This window comes from Epargyreus clarus, unplaced genomic scaffold (genome assembly GCF_041222505.1).
Source record: "Epargyreus clarus isolate Ecla_fem2 unplaced genomic scaffold, WU_Ecla_fem_2.2 ptg000008l, whole genome shotgun sequence".
Classification (NCBI taxonomy): Eukaryota; Metazoa; Arthropoda; class Insecta; order Lepidoptera; family Hesperiidae; genus Epargyreus; species Epargyreus clarus.
Window position 1 is genome coordinate 13,145,948 of NW_027332216.1, and position 18,888 is coordinate 13,164,835.

At 36.9% G+C, this 18,888-nt stretch overlaps 1 protein-coding gene and 1 long non-coding RNA gene across 2 annotated transcripts; both read right to left on the reverse strand.

Annotated features, from left to right (window-relative positions):
• Positions 1–211: 211 nt before the first annotated feature.
• LOC140744489 (uncharacterized) lies at positions 212–4,527 on the reverse strand. The gene is made up of 2 exons (XR_012102552.1): positions 1,703–4,527; positions 212–964 (listed from the first exon to the last, which is right to left on the reverse strand). It is a non-coding gene; the product is annotated as an uncharacterized LOC140744489 (long non-coding RNA).
• Positions 4,528–4,533: 6 nt separating this feature from the next.
• stc (nuclear transcription factor, X-box binding stc) lies at positions 4,534–18,614 on the reverse strand. The gene is made up of 17 exons (XM_073076101.1): positions 18,466–18,614; positions 16,892–18,360; positions 16,327–16,503; positions 14,978–15,197; positions 14,404–14,567; positions 13,798–13,996; positions 13,078–13,202; positions 12,523–12,650; positions 11,999–12,152; positions 10,541–10,737; positions 9,907–10,031; positions 9,250–9,435; positions 8,802–8,891; positions 8,492–8,690; positions 8,054–8,206; positions 7,271–7,398; positions 4,534–6,883 (listed from the first exon to the last, which is right to left on the reverse strand). Exons 2-17 carry the CDS (start codon positions 18,201–18,203, stop codon positions 6,676–6,678), a joined length of 3,765 nt encoding a protein of 1,254 aa, XP_072932202.1. The 5' UTR covers positions 18,204–18,360; positions 18,466–18,614; the 3' UTR covers positions 4,534–6,675.
• Positions 18,615–18,888: the final 274 nt, after the last annotated feature.

The window sequence follows — 18,888 nt, forward strand, 5'->3', positions numbered from 1 at the left end:
TCAAATATTCTAAAAGTTCATATAGTCCAAACTTAGTAACAATGAGGTTGTTATAACTACACTGATACTGTTATTCTTAGCACTCGCAAGTGCGAACACTCCATATAATAATTGGAGCTTTGTGGTAGATTAGGCATGGGTACACATAGTTTACCTTCGTACGTGTACACCCTAAAGCTATAACTTACAATTTGTTAATAATAAAACAATATAACAAGTATGTAACATTTTAATACATGCGCCGTCCATGCAACAGCAAACATACGTTACAATACAGATTTTAAATATCGTGATATAAATATTCACAAAAAATAACGGTATAAACCTAGAACCATCCGGATAAGAAATCTCTGGCAGCTTAAATTCGCAAACTGTCTAATTTTCCCAAATAGCTTTTGACACGTTATTGTGATTTTCGTCATTTTCATTATAAAAAGTTCTTAATGATAGGCACATATTAAACTCGCCTGCAATTTGGACACTTTGCGAATGTATGCCTTACAAATATATTGTTTTCCAAAATAATAATTTTCCGTGTACAGACAATAAGCATTTTTGCATCAGAACCGAAGCCTAAACAAATACTTTTACCCCTGAATAATTCGTATTGACGCAGAATATCGATTAGAGGGCTATAATAGACATACAAATAGAACCTATTCACGAGAAATTCAATCGCGCGAACATAAACCAAGCCTAGTGCTTCGACTTATACTATGACTTTATAGAATAATCCATCGGTGTTCGAGCTTAGCGGGAGACATTTTAGCTCAATGTGAAGGCCTGGTAATAAACAACAGCCACATATACACGTCCGAACATACTTCCTAAGGGCCCTGGCAGACTACCTACTTATAGCACACGCGAGGAACGTTATGCCTACTTTTCCAAAGCTAGATGCAAAGATCAAACTCTGCACACTAGAAATCCGAAAACGCAAGTCGGGGGATCGGCGTCTTTAAGCCTTGTATTCATTAGGCAACATTTGTTTATAAACTTTTAAGGCGTGTTTATAAACAAGTTTACCGCAAACAATGTTTCTGAAACTTTGCAGTCTACACTTGTCGGATGTTGCTAGGATGTTGCCCGAGGAGATAGTGATGCTCTCTGCTGCTTACGTAATAATTCATAAAAGTGTTAATAGAAAAAAAAAATGATTTTTGTTTTGTAATGTAAAATAAACGATCGTAATCTTCGAGTCCTGATTTATTACTAACTACTCAATACTTTCAATACATTCGATCAGACTTATCATAGTGCATCGCATAGTACACCACAGTTTTTTTATTTTCGGAATGAATACTGTGAGCGTAAAATATGCATCTTGGGGTGTACCTCCTTTTGCAAAATATTCAATTCTGCAGCAATATCGGTCCAAACATCATTTTTTAAATTTATTTTATTGTCTTTATTTGAGACATCCCAAAATATATTATACTGTTGATAAAGCTCGTTGGACCACACTATTTCCATGTTTATAAACAAGCGCAACATACGTCCACATCTGTCAACTGCTGTTTATAAACTAAATGTTTCGTCTTGCTCCCCATTCAACGTGGGGAGCACAGCAACATGTTTTAGAAACAATGTTTCATCACCTTTTGTTTATAAATTGTTTACAGAGATGATGAAACATTGATAAACACTGTTTATAAACAGTGTTTATAAACAAATGTTGCCTAATGAATACAAGGCTTTAGACTATAAATTCTCCGAAAGAAATCGATTGCTGTCAATTACAAAAATGTGATGTATGGAGCCCCTAAAATCGCGTTTTCTATCCCGCGACCCGCTATTCGCTAGAACGTGATACAATTTCAATACAATCGTTAAAACGCAAAACCTCCGCTTTCTATAAATAGGTAGTCTGTTAGTGCCATAATACTATTACATTATGATAGTTCCAATAATTTTAACATATATTTTACAATGTACCCACTACAATATCGAGTTATATAGCGTCAATCAGACGTAAAATGTATACTAATAACAATATAAATATTAATATTCATAAGTTATGGCAGTACAAATTTATTGAACATGAGAACCATTCTCCAATTACAATAATTTAGCGCTTATTTGTGCAATTTTTACTACTTATGATTATTATTATAGATATACGTTCAATATTGCCTCAATAAATGTTTTTTACAATTTGGCTACAATACATCTTCCAATACTGGATAATGGTCACTCGTCGCAATACGGAGCAATAACTACGGAGCAATGGATATAAAAATCTCCATCCACATCATTATTTCAATATAGTTTTGGTGAATTAAATGTTAGTACCCAATCACCATTTTCCATCCCAAGATTACAATCCGCGGTATAAGCCCTTGCATTTATCATCGTGAAATTTAAACAGCAATCGAGCTGCAGCAATCCTGGTAGTAAGTGGCTACTGCCGCCCATGGACTTCTATAATCAACCCAAAATAAGATAGGAGATCTACCAGAAAGTACAGAGATGTTAAAGGAAAATTATTTACAATGTAAAAAGTCAGTTTTTTACCATTGTTAACATGAACACATTCTTGCATCACAAAAAATATATACAACGCATCACAAATTTCAAACATTTCAAACTGCAATACTTTAAAAAAATGTAACAGCCATTATTGAAAAATGGTGCCATACTATTACATACAATATAACGTAATTATTTCAACTGTGTACTTGGATCAATCATCTAGATATGTAATAGGTTTACAAATAATGGATACACAGACAATATTATCAATTTCTTTTTTTATACAATTTCTTTTTTATTTTATACTGTTCATCCAATACACGAAACACGACTTAATAAAAAAAATCTTATTGCTTATGTTGACACTACCATATTATATTCGATGTTTCCATCGAATTAATACAATTGACAAGCACGCAATTCAAATAATCAAGTTATAATCTATTTCGAATTTCCTCAATGGGTAACAACCTACATAATAATATGTATTTACAGATATTATGCCGTCCTACACGACTCATAACGACCGCGGCCAATACGATGTCTCACACTAATACAGGATAATAAGCGAGATAGAAATAGGCCTTTTGTGACGTCACATCGCAATCAAAACGGAATTGCGTTTCGAATTTTTAAATAATAAATGGAAAATAGTGAATGTAAACTTCCGTACACAACTTATATTATTTTTTTATGAATGAAAATCGACATTTATAGTTTGCTTTTTACAACATATAATAATGTACTTTTAGTTTTTTCTAACATGACAAAATACCTCAACCACGGACGATATAATATCCAATATGTACCATAAACCTCAAAATAGTATTTGTTATATTTGCATGTAAAAGACGTAATAAATAAAATCAATAAATAACTTCGTATGGACTATTAACAAAGGAATCTACATAATTATATACAAATTATTTTATTACACTGGTTTCTTTACAACTAAAACATTTTTGTAATGATTTTCACAAACTCAAATATCACACTCGCTAATACTTTATTGAAGTAGAATTTGTTTTAATAAAAATATAATCATCTCTCATGAATATTTTTGCTCACTTCATCATAAAAAAAATGAAAATACGATATTCCATATTGTACTTTATGAAAAAAAATATTTGCAAAAATATATTATGTATACCAAAAAGCGTTGGTCACAAATATAAAATTAATTTTCTCATTTAAACTCCAATCGAAATCAGAAGTTTATATCAACGCGGTAACACAAATTTAATGACAAAAATATTCAAGCTAAAAAAATATACAAAAGATTTATAAATTAACTTAACTAAAATAGAGAGAGTTCATTCACTCGGTCACACTCAAATAAGTTTCATGAAATTGAAGAAATGTACCTGACTTAATATTATTTTTTAATACAATAAGTGTATATTATATTTAAAAAAAAAACATTTAAGGAAAAACACGTTTAAGAATAATATATTATATCTGGTTTATATAATTATTAAAATTACCGTGAATGTGACCGAATGAAAGCTTTACGATAGGTCACAGCAGAGATTAAAGATAACAGATTAGAGATAAATACATTAAATACACATGTTCAATATTCCATACATTGGCGCCAAATGCTATCCAAAATGTTCTATAATAGGATACATAATTCATCTTCATTAAAGTTTGAACCAACATTTGGCGCAAATGTTAAAAGTCGTGTTAACTAGAGTATAAATAAAATAAGCAAATACAGTATTTATAAAACAGAGTGTCAGTAGAAGCTTTCAAAATAGACACAATAAAAAAATAATCAGATGTAATTCAAAGATACAACAAAAATAAAAAAAACGAACATTGTATTTTCAACCCACACATTGAAATACAGGAGCCATTATAACTAAGTGTGCATCCAATGTAATAACCGAATCATTATTGGTGTTTGAACAAATATTTGGTCGCTAAGAACCGTTCCAGTGCCGCCAACAGAACGCCAGCGTTTGAAGTTCATTTATTGTTTGCAATCCTACACTGGGCCAAATATTGGACTAAACATTAGCTCGTTTAGTTGGTATCCATATGAACAGCAATATTGGAGTTGATACAATCAAATGACCACATATTTACCGTCGCCAATGTACAAAACATTTATTGAACATATCCCCTATCATTTATCCTAACGATATAATTTAGTGTATATGTCGTAATATTATATGAATAGACATTTATAAAAAAAATTGACACTATCAACTCTTATTAGTGACCTCAGTGTAATAAGTATGAAAAAACGTGAAATTTACAGGAGATTGGAGTGTTTTGGTTCTATCAAATGGGCTATGTTCGATACTTCTAATACAAAACTGCCAACCAACATGTCTCTATATATTTGCCAGACATACAATATTTATATCAATACGTCTTGTGCGAGTCTTACCCTACATAAAAGATGTTGATGTTTAAATATGCATAAAAACACTGTCAAATTTAGCACGGTTTAATATTTAATTACACATTTAATGATAAAAATAAACAAGACATGTTCCTTTACCTGCTGAATAAATAAATTCCTATATTCCTTACCTTCTCTTAGTCACAATTTTAGCACAAAATTACCTACACCATTTAAATCAAAAATTTATGCGAAGCCACGTGACTCGATCAACGAGATTTATAACATGGCTTACTAATTCTATGTCTAATCACTCCACACACAACTTTCTTTCCTTCCCTCAATTCCCTCAGTCTTTTCTACATCTTGATCCCCCTCTTAAACGACGCATGTACGCTGGTCATATATTAGTTTGAAATAAAATGAAATTGGTCTAAAAATATTTCGTAAAACGTGATGTGTTTTAACATGTAGTAACAAAACGCTATACAGTTATTATTCATCAATGAAAAATAGCTATGGAAACCTATCATATTAACAATTATATAATAAAATCAGAATACTAAGTTAATATTTCAGAAAAAGCCTCACCAAACTTCCGGGCATTTTAACCTGAGTTAAATAAGGCGAAACTTTTCAACAAAAAAAAACCGATGTGCAAATAAATTTATATCTTACATTCACAAAAAACGCAGTGTTTTCAATCTATTTACTTTTTACTCGTATTGCATACCAAGATTTTAAAAACAATGCGAAGTCGTAACGATTTCAGACAGATTTTACAGCAAACTTTCACTATACGACCACAGATGGCGCCACTTGTATTTTTAAATCACGCTATCAAAATTTTCTACATACCCAATATTCTTCCATGCGAATGAACTACACCCTTTATTTTTCCTTCTCCATCTAACCAAAAAAATTGTTGCAGACAAAAATAAATAACATAATTTATTATAATGGACATACACTAAGATCACCAGTAAGTTTCTTACGTTAAGATTAAAACCAGGCGAGTGCAATACAAACTACTTCTTTATTGATAATAAATTCAGCATTTATAGTCGGTTCACGTTACCTGTGCAATATCAAGATAAATGATTTACATTTTTTTTTATTTCTGCGACCATACAAATCTGATACACCCTGGTTAGAATTGTAATCTTGCGCAAAGCAGTCTTCGAGGGATGTGATGCGGTTCCCGAAATCGCGGACCAATTATTTATTAATAACGCCCAAGAAATGGGTATCAAATGATATGGTTTCCTGAGAAAAATACGTAGAAAGCTTGTTTTTTAAAACTCTTTTAATACACAATTTATTTAATTTACAAAAATGATAATACAGTCCAGTGCGCAGTTATTTAATTGTCACCGTCGGGTCGTCGTTTCGTTCATTCACAAAACAGTTCTTGGATAATAACATGAAAATTAATCTTCTGGGCAAAGCAAAATCGCCTTTGTTAAATTCCATAAAAACAGTTGTTAAAACTGACATTCGGAATACAACAGTCAAATCTATGGAACCTTAGTCTCCAAAACTTTACATTTTTATTTTTGGAGTTTTGGTAAAATCGCCGTTTCGTTCGTTTGAAAATGTATCAACGTTTGTAACGTATTACGTTTGCAATAATTACTGTTTGTACTGATTTCGTGGCTGATTTCAATGGTAAGTCATTTTTACGTCTGCTATTTTCGAAGTAACATTGGCGGGAAGATTTTCCTCTAAATCAATGAACAACAAATTTAAATTTAGCCATTTGATTTACAATGCACGTTTAATTGAAATAAATGTTCTAAAACAGAAGTCATGCACTCGCCTGACGTATATAATAATCAGTTTGAGCTATTCTAGTTATCTGGCGGGTTGTCGAAGTAGTCGATCTTGGGTGCAGCGGGCTGTTGTTGCTGTGGCTGCTGTTGTTGCGACTGCTGTTGTTGATGCGGCTGTTGCTGTTGTTGCTGCTGCTGTTGTTGTTGTTGCTGTTGGAGGGCAGAGCGAGCGCTGCGAGCCGCCCACGCGTTGGTAGAGGTTAACGTTGCCCAGCCACTCGTGGATCTGTTAATGAATATTTTTTTTTCATTCATAATATAAATATCAGTAAGTTTATATTATTACTCAGATTAAATATAACCAAAACTATTGTATTTAAAATATGTTTTGCGCAGCTACACTGAATAATTTTAGGTGTTGTTATCTTCTGGAAACATGGCTTTATGCCAAATATAGGATCTTTTCTTTTTGGGGGATGGGGATGGGGGGATGGGGACAAAAGGGACAACATCTTGTAGACAGGGAAATAAAACTTCTTTACCCTTGTTATAAATAAATACAAATCCCAAAAGATAAAATCACAAGAGGATCAATTCCCAAGGGAATTCACAAAAGAACCACTACCCAAACGCATAATTCTAATGCACATAAAATATATATGTATGATCGTACTTGTTGTTCTGGTGTTGCGCGGCGGCGGGCGCAGGCGCGGCGGGCGCGCGCAGCACGGGCGGCGGCACGCGGCGCTTGCCCGCCTCGCGCGCCAGCACCTCCAGCACGCTCATCGCCGGCAGCCACGACTGCGGCACACGAACATTCTCATAAAATAATCACACATCAAAACGCTCTCTACGCTCGCAGCCACACTTATGTACACACACTTAAAATACATAAATTTATAACCTAACAAGAAATTGTAACCAGTTTTGAGAATTGAAATTGTTGCGTAAATAAAATGTTGCCACGTCTCCGTTCTAAGATGTTAAATAAATGATAAATAAGATAAATGTTTGAAATACTTATTTATTACGTAAATTACGTAGTATTAGTTATTTATACGTAAATTTTCTCTAAACATGTTTTTTATTTGTCAAAAATTCAAACAATAAATGATAAAATCGTCCTTTTGTTGCTTCATTCAATTTCAAAGCGGTGAAGTATCTTTCTATTTAACTTGTCAAAGGCTCAATAGGACAGACACATTAGGATTCCCAGTGTCAACAGTGCCATGAACACACAAAATCGAATACACAAACACCCAGGCCCACCCCCAAAGCAGATGGCATTCTAAACGCTTTGCCCTTTGAAAAATCCCATTTACTTCGAGGACAAAGTTTATATTATTTGTATATCACTTTATCCATATATTCTAACAAAAAATTACATATAGTATGAGAAATTAGTCAACAATACATGGAAAACAAAATTAAACATCATCATAACAAATATAAATACCTTTTCCCTATCGGCCGTAGCGACCACATTTCTATTAGGCTCCGCATCGTACGCCATGCTCTCGCAGCCGAAGTGCTCGCACATCTCGTGAATGAACTGCCTCTTCTGGCGGTTCATCGAGGGGAACGAGTGGGAACGCGTCTTCTGTTTCGACTGTCAAATCAAATAATAATGGTTTCAATTACTGCATTGTAATGTTAGAATTTTAGACGTCATTTGTGTAACATTAGATATAGAAATGCAGATATGAGTATAGGCTCATGTGCATAGGTACGAGCGCCCGTGTATACCTGTGTACATGCGTGAGTAAGTGCACATGCGAGTGCGTGTTCGTTCGTAAATGTGTGTGTGTGCGAGTACTCGTGTGGTTAAGTATACATACATTCTTATATGTCATGTCCGGGTTGCGGATCATGTGTGTGTGTGTGTGTCGCTTACGTTCTTGGCGCGCTGCACGAGCTCGGCGAGGCGTTCGTGCACGTGCAGCGCGAAGGCGGGCTCGCGCGCGGCGGTGGCGCGCACGTGCTCGCTGTAGCGCGGCGCCAGCTTCGCGGACACGTCCGGGTTGCGGATCTGCAGCGCGAGCGCCAGCTGCCGGCTGCGCGCCTCCATGCGACACTCGTCGTCGCACTCCAAGCTGCAATTATACAGAAATGGTAATAATGGGAACGTATGTTTCACTAATGAGCGATTACAGACATCGTGTATCTAAGAATTTTATTTTAAAATTATATTGTAGTGAACTTACGTTTTAAGCATATTAGCAGGTCTTTGAACGTCGCTCAAGTCCACGGAGCCACCTTCTTGCATCTTCGACACGGCCAGTGTGCTCATCATCCTAATTGTCGACAGTATAATATTAATCAATGACCAGGGAAACATAATTTGAAAGTTGCGTACAAAAGTAACTTAATCAATCCCAATATTTATTATTATTAATTTTCTATAGCACAGTTTATAAATTAGATACAATTTGTTATATTTGACTGTAAGGATATATTTTCATTACAATTATTTTTAATTAATTTATGTTTATAAAAATCTATTAGTTGCTGGTGAGTAGCAATGTAGCGAGTATATAAAAAGAAAGAAGAATATTATATGTTTTCAGAGAATAAGATGTATGAATGGATTGTCAGAGAAAATAAATAACCATCCATAATCATCGAATATTAAAAAGTAATAGGCACGCTCACCTGGCGAGATCGCGGGCGTTGTCGCAGCACGTGCGCTCGGCGGCGCGGCGGCCGCACGGGCACGTGGCGCGCACGGTGCGGCGGCACGGTGCCGCGCTCGGGCACGCGCCGCCCGCGCCCGCGTGGCACGCCGCCGCGCACGGGTGACCGCACGACGGACGCTTCTCCGTGCACGGCTGCGTACATCTGGGGGCACGGGGGGGATATGGACTTCAGTTTTTGAATAGTCATAAAAATATAGGATACATAAAATTTTAAAACGATGACTTTTATTTTAATAATTATTTACTGTGTTCTTTCTTGTTCCAAAAACTACATGTACATTATACACATTGCTTAATTATTGATGACAAATAGCTACTGCCGGCCACGGACATCTATAATCTGAACCCGGTTAAGATTCAAGTCCTAACTGAGGTCGGCGACAGATATATTGTTACATGTGAGAAGCAAGCAAGAAACACCTTGGATAAGTATATCTCTTTTACCAACTCCCTTCAAAGTGGAACACAGCAACACTATTTTTGACAGAAATAAGTGTGTCGGTAGTCTCTTCAAAAGCAAACCACAAGGAGTTCAACCACCTTCATATCATATACTATACTAATAATATGGCACTCTCATAATTAACTATAATTACATTCGCATTCTACTCACTTGCCAGTATCGCAGGGTCCTTTGTGGCAGATTTTAATGCAGGTGTGCTTGCCGCAAGGCAACGGTTTCCCACACGGTAAACCGCACGAGAATTCCTCTTGTGAACATGGGATCGTTTTTCTCTCCTGAAATAAAATTTGTAATAACTGTATATCTTGGGCTGTAGATGTGGGCGTTGTCATTGTGACACGAGTGCATGATTATAATAAAGTAAAGAAGCATTCATATCTCAAAAGTGAAGACGTAGCGTACACAAAAAGGGATAATGGACCTAATGTATATTTGCGACTACAGCAAAATACCTCCGCATCACATGTCGTGACTTTTAACATTGTCGTGAGGCATAAACAATAAGCTCATGTTCAAATTCGTAACAATGATTAAGGTGGTGAGCTGGACGCGTTCTACACCGTACTCGAACAGTGACCATGAACAGTTGTCCTCCCTAAACTAGAAGACGGACAGTTGGAGCGGTATAGTTCTCGCCAAACTGCTAGTCCACTCTGAAGTTGTTGCGAGCAGGTGTAGTCATACAATTTGCTATGGCGACGCGCTTCATTTTAATATTCAGAGCGGACTACCAGATTTACGCGGAGTATACTAAGTCTGAACTTAAGGTCCCGGGAGTACTGACCTCGTGACCGCCGTGGCACACGCGCGTGGTGAGCACGACGCAGGGCGGGCACTCGGCCACGTGGCACGAGTGGTGCGGCGGGTGACCGCACGGACGCGGGCGAACGCACGGCGCACTACAAGCGGGCGGCCGCGCGCCACACCGCACTGGCGGCAGCAACACCGACTCGCCGCACTCGCATCGCACTTCCTCGAAATCTGCGGAAATTATAAACATCACAGTTACAAATATCGCTGATGAATTGTATTATTAGTATCTTAAAAATGTGTATCAGTAACAAACGCCAAATCGTGATCAAATCTCAATCCATTCTTATTTCGAAACATTCCGTTATCAATCAATAATACATACAAATCAAATCTTATTAAAACAACAGTGATTTAACCACAGACATTACACATGTCTGTGAATTTACCTTTGCATCAAGTTTCCCAAATATATTTTGGCGATCAATATACAATGATAATTAAATATACATCTTCAGTAAAAGTGACGTCTATCTATGCTAATATTATAAAGAGGTACATTTTGTAACTTTGTTTTTTTGTAAGGGCTAATCTTAAGAAATTCTGAACCGATTACGAAAATTTACAATCAGAAAGCTACACTATTCTGGAGTGCTATAGGCTATATTCTATTGTGATGTGAACCAAAAGTAACCCTAACCAAAAGTAAAGTAAATTACCCTCATCATTAAAAAATATAACTTCACCTAAACAATTCAAAAAACAACTTGCCCAATACATTACAGATCATTTTTAATTACTTTAAGATTGAAATATATACAAAATACACAATATTACAAATTAAGAACTACCTATCAACCCTATCTTATTTCATTTTTTATATCTTTTTCTTTTTGAGCAAATTGCATAATCTTATTTGTTTGTTTTATAGTGTAACTATAACTGTAACAAACGACAAATTGTAAAACTTTTATGATGCTATTGTTCTCAAGTAAGTGACAATGTGTCTTTTTTGAGAATAAATTTTTTTTTTTTTTTTTTTTTTATAATATAAGAGTAGCAGACGAGCATGCAGTCCACCTGATGGTAAGTGGCTACTGCCGCCCATGGACATCTGTAATCAACCCCAGATAGGATTAGATATTCCTACCTGAGGTCGGCCACAGATGCGCCGCTACCCCTGAGGACTAAGCTGGAACGCCTCGGAAAAGTCTGTCTCCCTTACCACACCCTTCAAACCGGAACACAGCAGCGCTTAACACTGCTGTTATTAGGTAGAAATAAATAAGTAAATTCATTAAACCTAAAAGTTCAGAGAAAAACAATGGGATATGTATATCAAGTTAGCGGAAATTGAAACAGACGAACATAATGTTCATCAAAAATGTTGTTCTCTATTAGTTCTCACAACATAATTGCATAACAAAAATATAATTAACGCTCATCGAAGTGGGCACGGGTCAGCTAATTTTAAATGAAACACAACACTCACTGAGCCTCGGGCAGGGCGCGCAGTGTCCGGCGTGGCAGTACTCCTCGCAGCGGTGCTGCTGGCAGAACAGGCTGCGGCCGCACACCACCGCGCACATGTGCTCCGCGCTGTCGCAGCACACCTCGCGGCAACGGTGCCGGCCGCAACTCAGCTTCTGTTACCACAATTATACATTTTATTACATTTGATAATAATTTACTGTACGTGTTAATTAGTTAGAGGCCTTCGTGATTCACCTTAGGAAGCACCACTGTTCTCTAAAAGAGAAGTGTCTGATGAATTCTTGTTTGGATTTATAAATACTTTCAAATTAGTATAGATCTATAATTGACGGCAATTACCAACTTTAAGCGGACTACATGCTGGTAGAGAAAACTTATAACTCCAACAATTTGCAGTTATAATTTAATATATCCGCAACACAAAGCACTTGTGTTCAAAATACTTTGATTTTACATCTTGGATACTCTAACAAACGGTATTCACATAAGAACTAATTCTACTTTTTTCCAGCCGTCATGTACCTTATTACACTTCCTTTGGCACGTCACGCTCCCCTCCATAGTGGGCAGGTCGCGGCACGGCACCTCGCGCGTGGAGTGTCCGCAGCGGCATTGCAGGTGCGTAGAGTCTGGGCACACGGGGCATTCTCCTACGAATACCAAATAATTCGCTACAATTTTTTAAACTATCACTGCTGTTTACAATTGCAATGCTGCAGCTGACGATAAAGTACTCTGAGGTTATTAGGTTCCCACACAAAAATGTCCTTTACTGTTTCAGGAAATAATCATTTATTTGTGTTGTTTATAAGTAAAATCCACATAATTTTTGCAGTCTACCCTCATGTTCATTACTTATGAATGTAATTAATATTAAGTTCTCATTTAAGTGAATTGTAACCAATTCTTTTGAGAATAAATAGATCTTTAACCACATTTGTGCTATGGATAATTAATCTAACAAAGTAATAATTAATTCTTCCAAATGGACGGTAGCGGTTCTTCAAATAACAAATAAATAAATGATAGACTAGTTAAGGTTGGTCTAAAGTTCTAATAAACATTGCCCATAAATACCGTCATGACATTTCTCCTTGCAGAAATGTCTTTCGTCTTCAGCCCCGCAGCGCAGAGGCTTAGCGCAGATGTTGTCGCACAGCGGTATGGGGTCCGTGCATGATTTGCGCTGGCCCTTTTCGATCCTGATGACAAACATTTTATTTATTTCTTACAAATATAGCAATAGTCTCATCAAGACTTCCGCTATGTGTATATTGACAATATTTGCCCGTTTGAGGCGTTCTCCAGTCTCGAGGATGCATTGAAACTGAACAGACACGTATGTGATAGTAGTCATTTCCAATTAATTATCAATGACACAGTACCCAAAAATACTACTTTAGATACTGTAAAATTCTAAAAGAATAAATATTGTAATACCATCAAGAGTTCAATTTATGTTATAATTTTAAACATATACTCTAAAATAACAGAAAGCAATATATAGAAAGAAATCCTATAACTTGATGTAACCTGTAAGTCGTTTACTTAAATTATGAGCTTTGTATATTTTACAAACATTCTAAAACATGACCCTGGGCTCTCACGTTACGCGCATACATTGTATAGTCCGCGTAAAGCTGCTAGTCCGCTCTAAATATAGAAATGAATCGCGTCGCCATAGCAAATTGTATGCTATGGCGACGCTCTGCCTGCAACCTGCTCGCAACAACTTCAGAGTGGACTAACAGTTTGGCACGGACTATACGTGTATAATTATTTAGCACCGGCACTCACTTGGTCTTCCCGCAGGGGCACGCGCGCACGCTGTCGGGGCGCAGCGGGCACGCGGCGCAGGGCGGCGGGTGGCACGCGCGCCGGCACACGTGCGCGCCGCACGCCAGCACGCGCGCGCACTCCGCGCCGCACGCCCAGCGGGACGTCACGCCGCGCTCGCACGCCACCACGCGCGTCTTCGACACAGCGCAGTGACACACTAGAATGTGAAACGTGGTTAACCTGTTAATTGTTTTGTTGGAATACCGTTGATCTATCTATCATAGTTATATTAAATTATAAAGTGAGATGATTTATCTGCGTCTGAGTACATCTGACTGTATTTCCACATGTCCAACTACCAAGAAATCATAGTATGAGGTTATTTGGGTTGTTTAGACATCAAACAAATGAAATTATTTTAAAGACTCAGACTTATAAAAATAAATTAAATTCTACTCGAATTCATATTTGTTTCCTTGTAATCTCGATCATACTTAACACTATTACACCAATTACAAAGAATTTTGTATTTTACCCAATAAAACTTATGCGTAAGAAGTTAATTTTTTTTTTACTGACATTAAAAAAGTAAGACTTTCTATGATCAGATGGCCAACAATTTACCTTGTGTAATAGTCTCCTTGCACTCATCACAGGGTCCCTCGTGACATTCCTTCTTGCACGTGTGCACGCCACAGTCCAATTTCTTGCGACACTCCCGTCCGCACACTTGTGGCAACTTGCTGCTACAAAGCACCAATCGAGTCTCTGTACCACAACCGCATTGTCTGAAAATTTTACAAGTTTAATTAATAACAGAAACTATGAAATTAGTTAGGTAGTACTACTGACACTGAATTGATAGAATATTTGTATTAACATAGACAATGAAATGAAACTTATGCACTTACCTAATGCCAACTACATTATTTCGATTGTATTAAGGAACTTCAGGGTGCCTGGAGTCTTAAACTCATTTTTACACATGTATAAAAAGATCTCCAACCTGTTTTATTTAAATAATTCCTCTTTATAATAAGGAAACATTTTATTACAATCTTATGAATATTAATTACAAAGGCAGTTTAACACATACCTTATTAAGCCAGATTTTTTATATATAAACAAACTAACAGATAACTTTGACAATAGACATATTGTATGTGTATGTTAAAATAATTGTGTATACACAACTAACTTGTTAACAGTGGCCTGGCAGGGCGGACAGGGGCCGGGGTGGCAGGGCAGCGTGCAGGGGTGCGGGCAGGCGCGCGGCCGCTGGCACGCGCGGCCGCACGTGTGCGCGCCGCCCGCGCCGCGCTGGTACTCCGGGTTGCGCGCCGCGCCGCACATGCAGCGGTACTCCGTCGGGATCTCGTTGGAAGCGTTCTGGCACGCGGGGCAACGCCACTTGCCCTCTGCAACACGCGCATGTTACATAAATATGCGTAAATGCATTTTATGAAAAGCCAATCGAGAGGTCTGAGGTTCATATCGAAGCATGCACCTCTGATTTATCAAAGTTAGGTGTATTATAAATTATGACTTGCTTTAACGGTCAAGAAAAAACATCGCGAGGAAACCTGCAAGTGATAATTAATGTCTGTCTAATACGCACATAACTTTGAAAAATCAACATGTGCCTGGGTTGTGAACCTCAGACCCTTCCTGGCAGGGTCGCCATGTAATGAAGGAGCAGGCTCTTGTGGTATTGAGAGGCGTGTTCCTGTGTTGATGTCTTTACTATGACTGTTTAATATTACTCTTACACTAACTTATATACTATATGGCTCAGCTCTACACCACAATCAAGAGGCCGAGTTTCTTAACCACTAGGCTATTTATTCCTGCTGCTTTTTATTCCTAACATAGCTCTTTTCCCTTTTCTAGATTGTTTATGGAAAATAAAAAACCTTAGTATATTTACATGCTGTGATAATATTATGCATACGAGTTTAATTTACAACTAATACTATTTGGATTTTCCCAGATGTGTTATTAATTTCCTGTTTTCCTGTTTACTTCAGATTCTGATAATGTAATTCTCTTGGGTTTTTATCTACTGAATATATTTTCTAATGATATAATGTAACCGTTACAATATTTTTGCTAAATTGACAATTATTGTTAATCCAGTTAAAAATTGTATATAAAGTTCACAATATGTGATGACTCCTTGACATGTCTTCCATAACTTAACAACAACTATCAGATAATGTTTAAGCATTGGCTACAATATTTTTGTCTCTTTGCTAGGCATGGGATACATGTGAGAAGCCTGGAGGTTGGTAAGGTTATTGGACAACCAATATTTAATGTTTTCGAAGTGTCTGTAAAAATTATGATGACATTTACTAGTTAAATGATAACAACAACAGCTTATTATGCTCTGCAAAGCACAGAAGCATTCATTTACCACCAATGGTCATACAAAACCCAACCAAACCTAATACTTTTCGAGCTTGAAATGTACATAAGGCACAGTAGTATAGTTTATATTTTCAATTAATCTAACTAGTAGAAAAATGCAAAGGTAAAAACACTCACCAATCACACTGCTCAGTGCCCATTTCCTAATGCACTTCAGATGCAGTACATGATAGCAGTTGGAGCACCACCACACTGAATCAGTTTGTTTCACACGCTCGCAGCACACAAGACATTCCAACGTCCCCTTGTCTAACTGCTCGCTGAGTCTTTCACGTTGCGTCATCTCTGTATTAGCTGGAAATTTAAGGATTCATAATAAGACATGATTAACAAATATTACAGAATCAAATAAGAAAATATTTTTTTCTTTTCACAAAAATGGGTGTGACTTAATATAGCATCAATATCAACTTTATAATGAGATAAGTCAATATCAGGCAGGGCCATAATCAAGTTGATAGACATTTAGGATCTCTGCATACTGTTGTCCTACAACTACATCTTTCAGATCAGTAGCAATTTTGATTTTATTATTAACATATATAACAGCAATGACTGATTCATAAATTATTAAACTTTAAATAGTATATAATACTTTTAAAATAAATATAACATATGTTATGACTAAAATTATTTGATGTTAAAATTTAATTGTTGCATAACAGTTTGAAGTTATATTTACCTGCATGATTGGTCCCATTTTTGTTACTCTTGCTTCTCATAGGACTTGCTTTAGGCTCTTTGGTTAATTTTTCTTCCCTATACTGCAGATATGTATTGGCGTATTGCTCGTCCTCCACGTTGTTACGTTCAGCAGCTCGGACCCGCTGGCTGCCAGCCCAGCCTCGACGGCCGGACCCATCACCTCTACCATTTCTTACATCCTGACTACCTTTAGGCATTGAACTATTGTAGAACATTCGTCCAGCGTCTGTCTCCTTGTTTTTATTGTTTTGTTTGGTATTAGACCTGCCAGATGATTGACCATCCCCACGGTAATTTCCATCAGAGTTGCGACTTTGCTCCTGATTACTGCTGCTAGACTCATAATACCGGTTAGACCTTTGGTGGTTGTTTGATTCATGATTCCGTTTGTTACGTTCCTGGTAACGAGAACTTGATTCTGAGCTGTCACTGGTTTCAACACTGTACTTGGAGCTATTCTTGTCATGGTTGGGGCCATTAGAATCATAGTTACGTCTGCCGGACTCTTGGTTACGGTAATATGAATCCTGCCTCTGCTGATTGTAATCATTACTAGAGTTATTATTTTCCTGATAACTGGTGTTAGGCCCATTTTTTTGTCCCCTATGACTTCTGCCTTGCCGGTCATTGTGTTCCTCAAAGTATGAACTGCCATTTTGAGAATTTTGAGGCCTTTCTCTCCAATTAGTTTCGGAGCTAGATGGTTTACTTTGAATATTGGTATTGCTTATACATACTGTTTCATTTAAATTTTTGCTAGTGGAGGGCTTACTTGGCTGTGGTATACTACTAGAGCTGCTGGATGTTTCAACTCCAGAGCTTTTAGGTACAAACTCTGTTGCGGTTGGGGTAAGTTTGGAATTGAACACCATTTCATTGTATTTATTTGTTTCTGATAATGCTGTATCATATTGATGCTGGTGTGGATGTTGCGCGCTTACTTGATAAACCTGTTCTGCACTGCTAGATGAAGCGACACTGTTCCCGGTGCTTGTCCCATAAGTATAATCAATCTGAGTGTTCTGTGATGGAACATTTTGGTAACTATACTGATTGTTGGGATAATTCTGATATTGAATATTATTGTAGGCGACAGGATTCGCCGCGGGGACGCCAGCGGACTGCATTTGGGCTAGAAACTCATTGAAGCTGACATATTGGTTACTGGGGTCGTATTGTCTATTAGGAAAATAAGCTTGGTTTAAATACTGGCCACTCATGTCACCATTCCAGGTTGTGTGGCCTTGGTACTGGTTGTTGTAAGCGTATGAGTTGTTCCACTGAGACATCTCGATAACAAGTTCGCAATATTGTGAAATTTGGACAGTGTACACGAAAAATAAACGAAGGTAGTTTTAAATTAAGATAATTAATGTTTTTCCTTTTGGTTTTGTGGTACGATGACCACAGGCCGAAGCCTGAGGCCTATGAAAGATTTTGTACAGTCTGAAACAATTTAAAATAAGTAGGCTATAATGTAAGTCGATTTTCAAGACGCCTCTTACTAACATGTGGCAGTTCATGAATTATAATGATATTGCGCCGACTTACCACTAGATCGGTTTGCAGTCTTCCAAGTTTCAACTAAAACAACTTTTAACGAACAAAAAGGTAACGTAAAAAATTTTGCAACTTAAAAATTAAATCTTTTGACGATATGACAAGATGAATCGGAATTGTATGAATGGGGAGGGGAGGTCAACGTTGACAGACAGAAGGATGGTAGGTACCTATTTTCTACAGCGCGTTCAAAAATTTTAATTAGTGTAGTCCCACCTGTTAAAATGTGGTTGTTACAACCGTACTTAAAGTTTTGAACAAAATTGAATTTCGAACAAAATGTCGCGTAAATAATCGTAGCAGCAACTAATAACAAATCATGCTTATTTAAAGAAAAGACAGACTTCTAATTTATATTTTTTCCGGATACCTGTTAAATCAAATATTATTTATTATTTTTTTATAAGAGAAAAT

Excerpts from the sequence above, each read along its gene's own strand:
- stc (XM_073076101.1), bottom strand. The coding sequence starts at position 18,203 with ATGTCTCAGTGGAACAACTCATACGCTTACAACAACCAGTACCAAGGC. Across the intron at positions 16,504-16,891 it reads AAATGGGACCAATCATGCAG|CTAATACAGAGATGACGCAA; the intron begins GTAAATATAACT and ends TTAAATTTCCAG. Across the intron at positions 14,568-14,977 it reads TGCCAGGCCACTGTTAACAA|ACAATGCGGTTGTGGTACAG; the intron begins GTTAGTTGTGTA and ends TAAAATTTTCAG.